This window comes from Suricata suricatta, chromosome 5 (assembly GCF_006229205.1).
Source record: "Suricata suricatta isolate VVHF042 chromosome 5, meerkat_22Aug2017_6uvM2_HiC, whole genome shotgun sequence".
NCBI lineage: Eukaryota > Metazoa > Chordata > Mammalia > Carnivora > Herpestidae > Suricata > Suricata suricatta.
In genome coordinates this window covers 109,299,230-109,312,759 of record NC_043704.1, presented here as the reverse complement: position 1 = coordinate 109,312,759, position 13,530 = coordinate 109,299,230, and the positions used below count along the sequence as shown (strand labels likewise).

At 41.3% G+C, this 13,530-nt stretch overlaps 1 protein-coding gene across 2 annotated transcripts; it reads left to right on the top strand.

Moving 5' to 3' along the window:
- Window positions 1-5,926: 5,926 nt before the first annotated feature.
- Window positions 5,927-12,027, top strand: P2RY1 (purinergic receptor P2Y1). Of its 2 annotated transcripts, none has more exons than XM_029940026.1 (2): window positions 5,927-7,883; window positions 10,542-12,027. In XM_029940026.1, the coding sequence occupies exon 1, from the start codon at window positions 6,726-6,728 to the stop codon at window positions 7,842-7,844; it is 1,119 nt and encodes a 372-aa protein (XP_029795886.1). In that variant the 5' UTR covers window positions 5,927-6,725; the 3' UTR covers window positions 7,845-7,883; window positions 10,542-12,027. The 2 variants fall into 2 exon arrangements, with proteins under 2 accessions (XP_029795886.1, XP_029795885.1); XM_029940025.1 differs by having other exon boundaries at window positions 9,814-12,027.
- The last annotated feature ends 1,503 nt before the right edge of the window (window positions 12,028-13,530 follow it).

Below are 13,530 nucleotides of genomic sequence, written 5' to 3'. Positions count from 1 at the left end.
GTGCATTGTACACCACAGATAATTTCATGAATCAATCACATCTTCTCTGCCTACATACTCCCTCCTAAGAGAAATGGTTTATCTTTCTCTTCCCTTGGAATCTGTCACCCCTAGAGGGAGGCTCTCATCACTTGGCCTGTTCCTTCTCCTCCAGGCCAAAGTGAACTGGACCATGTCAGTTCACAGTCTTTCCCCAGGAATTTACCATTGGAAATAATCCTAGGCTGTGAATGTACATGTTGAGTTATGTCTACATAGGAAAAAAAAAAAAGTCACCAACAGAGAAAGGGAAGTAAAGGAGGAGGGAAGGGTAAGAAAAGCAAGTGGCTAAATAGAGAAAGACAAAGAACAGAGACCCCATGGCTTTGGATAAGTAGAAAATGGGCCAAATCCCTGATTTTTAAGTTTTATGACCACTTCCATGTAAAGCTTATCGTCCTGTACCCTTCCCACATCATAGCTGGTTTTAGTAGATTTGGTTTATGTTCAGATGCTCCCTTACTAAGATCTAACCCTTAAGGTAGAAATAATGAGGGTATTATAAGTAATGATAATCCTAATAAGAGCATTTATTGTGCATCCACTATTTACTAGGCACAATCCTCACCACTTTCCTAGATATCTGTGGTATAGAAGTTCCTTAATAGGAACATTGATACAGAACAGATTTGGCCATGTGTCTGGCTGCACAGCTGTTAAGTGGCCTTAACTGACCTTTGAACCTAGTTCTGTCTTATTCTCCAAAACCGCATGTTATGAGCTAATATATAAAAAGGCATTCCAAACATGACCTGGCACATGTATGCCACAGTTCAAGATTGCTAACCCTTTTAGGTGCTTTAGTCACTGGATGGGAGCAGCCACAGTGGGAAATGGGCATGGCAAAGCCATGTCAAGCAGGTTCATGGAAAAGAGTCTGCTGCTCCAACTACAGTGGTCAAATGAAGAGTTTAGACACCAAAGGTAACTTATTAGCAATGCAATCCTGGACTCCATCCCACACCTAAAATTGTGTTTCCTAAGACCCCCCAAGTGGCCTGTTTGAGACACTGTGCTAAGAGACTCACAGTACATGTTGCCAATGAGCTAATGCAGCGTTTTATTTATCTGGCTACTAGGGCTGTGGTTTAGTCTCTAGGTTAAGTGTTAAATGCAGTATCAGGTATCTAGAATTAAAACCGAAAGATGTAAATCAGAACTAATATAAAGTTCCACGGTTCTGCTAAACCCTGACATTGAAAACACAAGACTTGATCAAGAATTAACTGATTAGTTAGGGCTTCCGGTGGAGAAATAATAGTCTTTTTTGGTTCTTTGTCAGCTACACTGTTCCTGTATTGGCTTTTATTTTATTCCATTTTATTGTCATAGAGAAGGGATGGGTCTATTTCACCTATGTTGACTCACTGGATGCTTTCTTTGGCCACACAGATATCTTTCCAGAAAAGTGTCCAAAGTCTGGCTTGTGGTAGAATCATTCTCTGGGGTTAGCTCAGCCTGCCTGCCTTTCTACAGGAATCTAAACTAAGAGGCTATTAAAAAGATTCAATGTCCATCTACTTAACATTGGTTGACACTTTTGACTGTGACTGGTGAAAACTTACTGTCTTTGCAGAATTCCAAATTCCAAAATCAGAAATGTAAGTGTGAGCGACTGCTATTAACTTTAATTTTGAAAAATGTGTAACACTCAGGACATAACTGAGATCAATATCCCAACAGTGAGCAGATAGAAGATGTGACTTAACATGAGAAAAATGGGTATTTCTTGACTTTTACACATGAATTTCATTTACTTGTTTGAAATTTAGCTTATATTCTCAAAACATGGACATACCAGGAGTCAAAAATTCATGATGGATATAATAATAAACTTTCAAATAATGTCCCATTCTTAGCCTTTGTGTGACCATGGAAACCCGCCACAGGTTTATCATTATGGTATAAAATTTCAGATATCGGTAACTGGTGGTAAAGACGTTTGTGCGCCACAGCCTTTATGGACATGACCTTATGAAACCAGACAGGTCAGAGACAGAAAAGCAGCAAAAGGAATATTTGTCAGAGGAGGATAATTAGAGAAAGACTGAGGGTACAAGCCAAGACTGGTGTCTTTTATTCTGGATCTAATAAAAATTCTTTTAAACACATTAAACAGAACCTGGGACTAGAGCTTTATATGGATGGGGATAAGGAAATGAACATGAAAGAACTGAGTGAGTATACGAAAGCAGTTCCCTTGGATACGCCCAGCTTCTGGGAGCAAACTATTTTCCGAAGGCTGGAAGACTTAGGTGGCCTATTATTTTGTAGGTTCTTGGAAGTGGTTGGACCTGGACGGAAAACCTGGCTCAATGTCCTCTACCATGCATTCAATAGGGACATGACTCTGGCCACAAGATCAGGTAGGCTATAGTCTCTCGCCACCTTCCAGACTTGTCCATCCACACCTATGCAGATTTAAACCTAAATAACTGAAAAGCAGTGCTCTCTGAGATTTTCAAAGGTCTCCACCCAGTTCAGTGCAATACTTTGCTTTCTCCCCCAGCCTCTCAACACACACCTAGAATTTCTCCTCTTGCGCGTCTCATCCTCCCTCTCCCCTCTGTCTTTCCTTAGGTCTCTCTGGTCTCTCATTCTCTCTTCTCATGCAGAACCTTGGAGCAACCCAGTTGCTCTCTGTTGTGTCCTATACCCTTGCTGTGATTTTTTTAATGAAATACATTTCAGGAACTCTACTGACAAATTCATAATTTATAAAAGCAGCCGGGCCCTCCCCAGCACAGGACAATCCTTTCATTCTTTCTCAGTGTGCTTTTTTTCCCCACTTCTCCTCGACCATCGCCCCTTCCTCCTGCTTCACTGGAAGATGTCAGAGGTGAATGCCTTAGACTTTGTCCTTTCTCCTGTCCTCTTGGGGGAACAGAAAGGTCTTTCCTAAGGTGTATCTCAGAGGCACCTCGGTGGCTCCATTTGGGCTCTGGCCATGACCTCAAAGTTTGTGAGTTCGAGCCCCATATAGGGCTCTGCACTGACCTTTTAGAGCCTGCTTGGGATTCTCTCTCTCTGCCCTTTTGCTGCTCTCATCCATGTGCTCAAAAAATTTTTTTAATGGGATCACATCTTAGTTACTATACTTAAAGAATTTCTTAGAGAATTATCCGCTAAATCAGGGTCTCATTGTCTCTTACCTGTAAAAACTTAACAGTTATCCTGCCCCCAAATTAGATTAAGCATTTTCAGTTTTGTTTAATAAAATCTCCTGTTTCTTGGCTACAACATTAAAGTTGGGGGATTTTATATTTTGTGCTTAGAAGCTTTTGATGCTTGTAGCATTCATTTAAAATCTTTTCAATGATCTTTCTATCCTCAATGATTGTCAGATTATCTGTGACCTTAAGAGATTCCATAATGATAGTGATAGTAATGAGACTCTTTGTAAACACAAAAGAGGCAGACCTTTTGTTTGAGTCTGAGACTCTCCATAAATGCCTGTCTGTCTTGTTTCATATATAAATTGTTGGCTATTTTTTTAAAAGCGTAAGCAAAGAAGTATAATACTCGGGAAGCTTCTGAAATACTCTATTATTAGTTTTCTCTTTTAGAAGGCTTCTGGGTAAAACTATTTCTCTGTCCAGTCACTACCCTGTACTTGTAGGTATTTCATCACAGAATAGCAGTCAAATGTTTCAGCCTTGGGGAAAGATGGCTTAAGTTTAAATCACAGTTTCTACTGTGTGATTACTGGTGAGTTACTTGACCTCTCTGCCTTGGATTCGCTATTTAAAAAATAGGTACACAATTGACCATTACAGGAACATTTTAAGAATTGAATCTCAAGATAATTCTTTTTAGGTATGTATAGTGCTGATGATGTAAGATATATGTATTATTGCTATTATGTCATTATATGGCTATGCCCTTTGCATTTCCAACTACATTGTAAATCCTTGAAAGTTAGGTATTTACACTCATTATATGCAACATAAATTTATACCAAATGTTTGAGGCAAGTCACTTAAAGGTTTGGAAAGAATATTCTTCCTATCTATCTTTAAGGCATTCATAATTGGCACTAAAGAACTGATAAATATTAACATGTTCTTGGGTTTTAGAGATATTTTATTTTTTCTTGATTTAAATCTAGTTCCATGCATTACAAATAGAAAGTTAAACTCAACAAACAATAACTTGAATACATACATTTTAAATCAGAACTTGGAGTAATTTATAACTTAAATATCTTATAAACATGTAGTTAGACCTGCTGAATCTAAAAGCACTTCTTCTAACATTTACATTTTGAATGTAATTTTTAAAAAGTCTGTGTGGTGCACGTAAGACCACTCTCTCCTAGTCAAGTACTTAATGGGATTTGGACCAACTATACATTTCAAAACACATTATGAGTGTAACACATTTGTAACAGACTTTAAGTGACATATTGCTTATGTTAAAATTTGAAAATGCAAAGCAGTAGCCCTATTGAGTACCAGTGGGATTTTTAATGGTTTGCTCTGTTTCTCTCAATAGAATATCATCCCAGTAATATCGGCCTAAGCCTCCGCGAATCATAATTTGGAAACTGGAGTGAAAAAATAAAAGGTAACTCTACCCTCCACCCCCATATTTTATAGATGAGAACACTGAGGCCTGAAGCATTCCTTTCCATTCAGACTGTTTTCAAAACAACATTCATGCCCCTGGAGTCATTTACTCTAGTTTTATCATTTATTTTCATGCTGTTCAATTGACCACAACTCAAAAGACCACACGGGCCTTTCTAGATGTGTTCCTCCAAAGGCCCATCTGAGTCTTGTGGGGAATTTCCCTTTGTGGTATCAGAGCCAGGGGTTAGTGGTTTTCCTCTGCATATTTTTTAAGACAACACTTATCATGTAACATCTGGGACAAGAAAGAAATCTTTATGGCATACATTTTATGTATCTTTACTCTGAGAGGAAAAAGAAAATCCACGAAGAAAAGACATTGTTACTATTTCACATATATTGTTGATTATTGCCAAGAAGTACTAGATTCCTGGGTGAGCCATGTAAACATGTGCTTGAAAAGTTAGTAATTCATTTTCGAATTACACTCAATTCTGAAGCACACTGTTTAAAAATTTGATATACTCAAGCCATGAAAAGGAGTTTTTCATTTGGTGTGATATTTACGAAGTCCCAACATACAGTGCTAAGGTATTCACAAAGGCTCACTGGGACTAATCACTTGAACCTAGAGGAACAGGATTGGTCATAAAACCCCCAAGTCATACCTTAATCATTTTGGAGTTGTAATTGGCCTTTACGTCTATCTATATAAAGCTGTACTTAATATTTAAATTATTTCTAAAACAAGAGCGGGCAGCCTCTGATCTTTGAACTTACTGTGCAGGTGGAGGACTTGGAGAGCTCGTGTTGCCTGGAGAAGGTAGGAATCAAGATAAATTGTGGTAAGCAATGTGAAATACTGATGGGCTTACGGGGCCCTTTTAGAAATTAGGTTACCAATAACCTCAGTTCTACTGTAAAAACACTGAAAGAAAACGGAAAAAGACTATAAAGGACAGAGAGACTGTCCCCACCCCCCTCCCAACCCTTCCTTCTCCTATAGCTCTCACTCTCGGAATAGCAGGTTCCAGCAAGTGCCTGGAATCTGGTCTCCTCTAGAGAGGAGCCTGCCACCGCAGGGCGTTCCCAGCTGGGGACTGCTTGGAACCGGCAGACACCTGGCGTTCTGCTTAAGGGCTCCAGACACTAAGTCTTGGACTCTCGGGCCATACCCATACGCCGCCGAGGCTGCGAGGAGGCAGAGGGGTTTCCTGTGTGTCAGCAACTTCACTTTGCGGGATAGCTGGCGGAAGAGCAAAGGAGCACTCTCGGGCCAATCGCTCCCCAGCAGCCGGACCGTGCGCCCCCTCGCCCTTGCTGAGAGCGCACGGCCACGGGGAAGAGCTCCCTAGAAGACTCCTCGGGCTCCAGGCGGACGCCCTGAAAAGCACTGGCTAACGCTTGGGTCTGGCCCCGCTGAGGCACGCCCCTAGCTCCTGGGAGCGGACTCAGCCGGGTGCCCAAACTCCGCCCACCCTCCCGGGGAGCCCGCCTGCCCCCTGCACTCACCCGAGCGGGGCCCGGAGCTGCAAGGAGGCTGAACACAGCAGGATCCAGGAGCGCTCGGGTGTGCAGTGGACGCTCCGATGGCCCCCGGAGGCGGAGAGAACAGCGTGGACCCCTGAAATCAGCTGCTTGTCTGCAAGGTAGGGAAAAAGAAGATGCCCAAATCAACTTGATCTTTAGGGAAAGTGGGCTGGGGAGCGCCTTTCTTGCCCCCGAGTGCAGCGCTGCGAGTTTGGCTTGACCTCCGGCACACACTTTGAGCTCTCCGGTTCGGACTCGCTGCCCCTGGGGAAAGCGCAGTCGGAAAGTTGTCGGTGGCGGTGCCCCATGCGCCCCATTGCGTAACCTCAGCACGGTGGCCGGGCGGGGAAGTTGGTGGCCCGGCCAGCAGCCCAGCCTGGTCCTGGCGGCGGGGCGGATTTCATGGCCCGCGGAGCCAGAGCTGGTGTGGACAAGCCTGTGTGTGCCCCCTCCCGTGGGGATCCCGGGCGCTGGCTCTCTCCAGCTCGTTGGCTTTTCCGATGCTCCGAGGTGCGCCCTTTGCAGCTGCCGCCCTCTCACCACTGCTTGCCCCTAGGAGCCGCTGCCTAAGTCTAGGAGGAGAGAATGGCCGAGGTGCCTTGGTCGGCTGTCCCGAACGGGACCGATGCTCCCTTCCTGGCCAGCCCGGGCTTGCCCTGGGGCAACAGCACGGCGGCCTCCACAGCCGGGATTGCGTCCTTCACTTGCTCGCTGACCAAGACGGGCTTCCAGTTCTACTACCTGCCGGCTGTCTACATCTTGGTGTTCGTTGTCGGCTTCCTGGGCAACAGCGTGGCCATCTGGATGTTCGTCTTCCACATGAAGCCGTGGAGCGGCATCTCGGTGTACATGTTCAACTTGGCCTTGGCCGACTTCCTGTACGTTCTGACTCTGCCCGCGCTCATCTTCTACTACTTTAACAAGACGGACTGGATCTTCGGGGATGCCATGTGTAAGCTGCAGAGGTTCATCTTCCACGTGAACCTGTACGGCAGCATCTTGTTCCTAACCTGCATCAGCGCGCACCGGTACAGCGGCGTGGTGTACCCGCTCAAGTCTCTGGGCAGGCTCAAGAAGAAGAATGCGGTCTACATCAGCGTGCTGGTGTGGCTCATCGTGGTGGTGGGGATCTCTCCCATCCTCTTCTACTCGGGTACCCAGGTCCGGAAAAACAAAACCACCACCTGCTACGACACCACCTCACAGGAGTACCTGCGAAGTTATTTTATCTACAGCATGTGTACAACCGTGGCCATGTTCTGTGTCCCCTTGGTGCTAATTCTGGGCTGTTACGGATTAATTGTCAGAGCTCTGATCTACAACGACCTGGACAACTCGCCTCTGAGGAGGAAATCCATTTACCTGGTGATTATTGTACTAACTGTTTTTGCTGTCTCTTACATCCCCTTCCATGTCATGAAAACGATGAATTTGCGGGCTCGGCTGGATTTTCAGACACCAGAAATGTGTGCTTTCAATGACAGGGTTTATGCCACTTACCAGGTGACAAGAGGTCTAGCAAGTCTCAACAGTTGTGTGGACCCCATTCTCTATTTCTTGGCAGGAGATACTTTCAGAAGGAGACTGTCCCGGGCCACCAGGAAAGCTTCCAGAAGAAGTGAGGCAAACTTGCAATCCAAGAGTGAAGACATGACCCTCAATATTTTATCTGAGTTCAAACAGAATGGAGATACAAGCCTGTGAAGATGCAAGAACCACCACCCCCTCTACTTCTGTAACCTGGTAGGATGCTCAGTAGAGCCAAGTGCTTTCCTCCCTTTTAAGTGTCTAGTAAGTTTAGAGAAAATTCAGGCCCAGAGAGCAATTTTAAAAACCAAGGAGAAAAGTAGAAAAATACCACCCCCACCCCTGCACTTAGAAAGGGAGGCCTTGAAAGTGAACACTAACTAAAAGTATGTAAAATAAAATTGTTCTAGCCTAGTTAAACATTTACTTTCTCATCTGCCCTTACAATTTACAAGCTTTTCTGTTTCAAGCGCACTGAGGATGAGAGCTAGTTTGATATTAATAATTTATCTAAGAGAACTGCTCACTTGAAACAGTTTTCCTTGATCCATGGTAGGAACAAGCTGCAAGTCCACATTCTCAACGTTAACATAGTAGAGCAAAACTACTAAAACTCATCCATTCAATAAGAGATGAAAAGATAGATCATAGCTGGGTATCCCTTTGGTCCTCTAAGCAGAGGTGGTAGCTGGTTGAGTTCATTTAAGAAACCTAGAAAGTGATTATTTCCCCGTTGCTTCTAGAAAACTGCTCACGGTTAGGTGCTAAGTGTTTGGTGGTAGAAGCCTGCATAAAGTACCTTACAGGTAAATTGCTTTGGGAACAAAGTTCGTGTACCTTCCTTGTAAACACTGTGAACTCTTAGACTTCCTGTGATAAAGAACATTTATTTGCACCACTGTTGTGCAATGCCTTAGAAGTTTGTGTTCCAGCACAAATGCTCACTCAGAGCTGCAAAAACAATGTAAAACATCACAGATAAATTGCAGACTGAGATTGAGGAATGTTGGACAAGAGGAGGATGATATTATCAGAGGGAGAACTGCTGAGAAGAGGTTTACAACTTGCATTGTGAATGACTCTCAAGTGTGTGGGGCGACCAGGCGTGAGGAAAAGGCAACTTTCTTAGATTATTTTCCAATAAGGACTTGACTTGAAATGGTGTAAACGCTCTTTTTTGCCTCTAATGGGAAACACTAAATGTGATATGAGAAAAAGGCAGCAGGCTTTGCACAGTTTGTGCTGATAGAATGAAAAGCTGTAATTCTTTAGTGGATCTTATATCCTCATGTTTAAAGGGAAAGAAAACTGCCAATATAGAGGGAAGGGAAACAGAATTAAAGCTGGGGGCTATCTAAGGTACCACAGCACTGAAAAGTTGTGGAAACTACTGGTCAGTTTTAGTTTTCTTTTCTCTGCCAGGCACAAATGAAAACTGAGTAAAATACTTCAGTAATTTTAGTATGTTTTCACTGAATATCGAATTTCAATGAATAGTGAATATTGCATTTCTAGCCACTGTATCAAATTTTGTATGATGGAGAATACTAAGATGAGGCAACACAATTTCTAACTCATAACAGATGTAGTATCAAAGGAATTTGTCAAAATTAGCGTCAATGGAAGCCAACCTTAGAGCTTGCAAGTGGTGGTGGAATAACTTGTTTGAAAGCAATTTGGAGGCTGTCTAAGGCAAGAAGCTGTGGAAAGTGGGCTAGAACAATCAGGTCTTGATTTCAGTTCTTAACAGTGCTGGAGTGGCCTGTGGATTTATGAGACTTGCTTCAGTGTATCCAGTCTCAAAAGCAGTGTTAAGCATATGTTCAGGTTAATGCACAGAAATACAGGAGACATACCAAAAAGAAACCAGGTAGATGTCTTACCTCCCCTGAGCCATTTTGAAGAAAGAAGTTAGTTACGGTTCTCTTGGTTAGGGTCCTCCAAAGCATTCACTAAAAGAAAAGGTATAAGATACATCCTTACTATATTATCCCTCCCAAGCATCATGGCCAGGGACACAAGATTAATATCCCTACACTGACCAAGATGGAAATTTCAAAGCCTGTACCATCCTTGAACTCACAAGCTAAAGGTATGCATTTGCTCAGTATTTCCTTACCATTCACTTTGGTTTTCTTTCTTTTAGGTCTTGGGATGCCGGCATGGTTTATAATATATGTTCCACACATTGTTTTCACTTGAAGTGTGGATCTAGTGAGGTGGCCAGTGCCTACAAATGTCCTTTTACTTCATGGCGTGTTTTCTCCAGGGTTTCTTCTTTATACAACACATAATGGACAATGATAACCTGTGAATACATGCCAAACAGTAACAAGAATGATCTTGCCCAACCCCTTTTAGGCACAAAGAGGTCTCTGGGAAGTGTCTGTCCTAATGGTTAAAACATACAGAGGGTCAAGATGAAATAGTGATCTATTGGCTAGAGATCTGATAATGTGATGATGTAAGTAGGTATTTTAATAGTAAAGGAAGAAATCTGTTGGTGTTTGGATGAAAGCACTGTCAAAATTAGAGAACTTACCAGTTAGCTCAATTTCACACTAAAAACTATTTTAATGCCAAGTTCAAGGTAGTTTATGGCTCACTGATTGGCATCTTTGACTCTTTAAACATCACTGTGTCCACTTGGATTAAAATGATAAAAACACAGACCAGGAAGAGATACAGCAGAGAGCAGGATTCAGAGTTAAAAACATGGCATTGCCACTCAGCCAACTATGGAACTCTTGACCCATTCAATACCACTCTCCATGGATTAAAAAAGTTGGATGACATCCATTTGTTGGACCTCCGGGGATGTGGTAAAGCATGAAGACTACAGAGATGCATAAAATCTGCTACTGTATTTTCCAGGACTCTTCGATTCCAGTCCTTGGCTAAAAATTCTCACAAAGCTTACCAATCATGATGTGGACCTATGACCCCTAAGATCTCTCAATCTACTCCAAACAATACAGTAAACTGCCTTTGGATACAAGAGATGTCCGTGCTTAGAGAACTGGAATTGGACTAGTGAAAATAAAGATATGTAAGTAGTTAGTAATCTACTGAAGCTTTAACTTAGCTGGGTAGATTGCAACTAACAGAGTATTTATTGATGAAGCTCACAGTCCTTTGGTTGTATAGATTGAAAAACTTTCTTGAAAGAACAAATATGCTGATGTAAATTATATTTATTTTAATGTATATGTCACACTAGTGTATTTTACATAATGTGTTACATAGATAAAATGAATTATTCTATATTATGCTTTTCAAATATCAGCATCTTGAAATGTCTAAGTCTTAAGATTCTAATCTAAAATATGAATGTTTGGCTAATTGTCTCTAGAAATGCTTTTGCATGTTTACCTTTTTACTTAGGATTCTATATATAGACACAATTGGATGTCAAAACCATCATAAGCTCAATAGTAAACACAATATCTTTGCCAGACTAAGTCTGTATTGTCTATTTTTTATATGACCTAGAAAAGTTTATATGGTCTTTAAAAAAACATTTAGAGTTGTGCCCCCCCAAAACAGTTGAAACTTCCATTTCCAATGCAAAATCTTGTCCTAAATTCAAAATAGATCTTACATTTTAGAAGTCAGGAGGAATGGGCATTACAAATACATCAGATACCTAGGGAGAGAAAAGGCAGCTGGTGCAATCAGTTACTGTCCTTAGTTCTGCTTACATTTTCGTGTTGTGTTTCTTAAGGTGAAAGAGTGTAATCTTACTTATGTTGAGATGGAGTTTCTAAGTAACACACTACCAGCAAGTTCAAGACTGCTATTTTAATTTGTACGTGTTCAGTTGGTAACTTGAAGTTCAAGTTTTATAGTGATAACTGTATATGATTTGGCTGCTGAATTGTTACAATTTTTTATTATGTTTGTACATTGTATCATACATCAGTACTAATTGATATGAAGGGGGATATATGTTACATATCAAAATTTGTGACTTTGAATTCTAGTATATTTTAGTGTTTTTGCAGAAATGTTTATTTTTATATTGTCTGTGATTGTAATAGAGTTGAACTAGATTTTTTTGTGATTAGTAGTTCCATTGAATGAGCAGTATGCAAACAGTGTTACTTGACATTTTGAGCCTTCTCAGGTTTATCTAAATCAATGGTAAATTAACAAATTCCAGACTAATTGTATGTAATTGTGTTCTTAATAAAAGGAACATATATTTCCTGTAAGTTTGCATGCATGAGTGTACAATATTGTGTGTTTGTCGAAAGCATGCAGCCAACTTTGTATCTGATATTTATAATAGGAAAGCCTTGATATGATCACCATCAGAATTGTACCTACTATAAAGTCTCAATAAAACTATGAAATGTGATCAGATGGCTTCCATCTTATTATAGTGTTAATACTCCTAAGTTTCACCAAAATTTGACATACACTATTTTGGGTGACCCAATATTTCTCATGGTGTAGGGTAATTTATAAGATTATCATTATTGGGTGTTGAGAAAAATATAGACTTAATATCTATTTTCATACTAGTGTTTAAATGTTAGCTGTAATCTTTTCTCCTTTAATTTTCAATCCATGGAAGTGATAATGCTGATAAGTTCTTGTGGTTTATGCTTATCCATTAGCCTATACTGCATACATCTTTCTAATTTTATTAAACTATCTATCTAGTCTTGTGTGATGAAAAGGCATAGAATGGAATGGAAGCATGCTTCAACCATTACCTTTTTTTCCTCGGTGGAGAAGGTAACTGCACAATGGTCCTGTGTTGAGTTTTCTGGTTGCCTGCTGAGATAGGTACCCTGCCCCAGAATCCTGTGGGTAGAAGAGCGTACATCACTTGCAGCCCTTAAGATACAGTTGGAACTCCTTAATTAGCTATACTGCTCTATTAGAATCTTCCCCTATTAAAATCATCTGCATAGAGTTTTGTGGATGTGTATATTTAGTGCATACACAGAAATAATACAGATGGTCATTTCTCTGATACAACCATTTACCATCAAGCTGTAAGAATGTTTTGATTTTCAAAATCACTTCAGAATTAGAGTCAAAGAACCTTTATTCTCTGCAAGTAAATAGTACTGCTTTCAAATTCTCTTATTTTATCAAATTCTTTGATTTTACTAACTTGCCCCCAGATAGGGTCAGGGTTCCCAGTTCCAAATACAAAAAGCTTGCCCTTAATACAAAATAGATCAGTGATGGGTTTACAAGTCTGATGGGATGAGGCATTATAGAAACAACAGATCCATAGTGATGTTCCTGCCATGCTTACTTGCTTTAACCCTATAAGGTTATGCTCCTTTGGGGCGGACCTTGGGGACTGACATCTTCACCCAGCATCGTTGCTGGGACACATCAGTAGATGGGGTCAGGCCCCTGGGCTGAGCAGCTGACAGTGCTGCAGCCCCTTAAAAATAGACCTGGATAAGGGGGTATGGCAATAGGAGGCATGTGGGGCCAATCAGTACTGCACACAGAGGAAAAATCCACCGCTTTTCCACATTACCTGTTGGGGAAAAAATCACCAGTTTCAAGGTGGGAAATCCTTAGTAGAGTGAAACAGAGGCTGTGGAGATGAGCTGACTGGAGGGTTAAAGTTTTCCATTCAAAAGTGGAGCTAGCAAGGAACTCAGGGTTCTCAGTCCTACTCCAACATCCCTTCCACAGCGCAGGACTCTGCAAGCTGTAGATTTTGACCTACTAGTGGGTTATGATCGCTCTTTAACAAAACAAAATAGATAAGACTCCATAACTCAGTAAGGCTTTGTGATTTTCATTTCAGAAACAAATACATGCCATGCACATAACACATTATTTATATGTACTTGTGTCTTGGGTCACAGGGGGCATTTGATTTCTC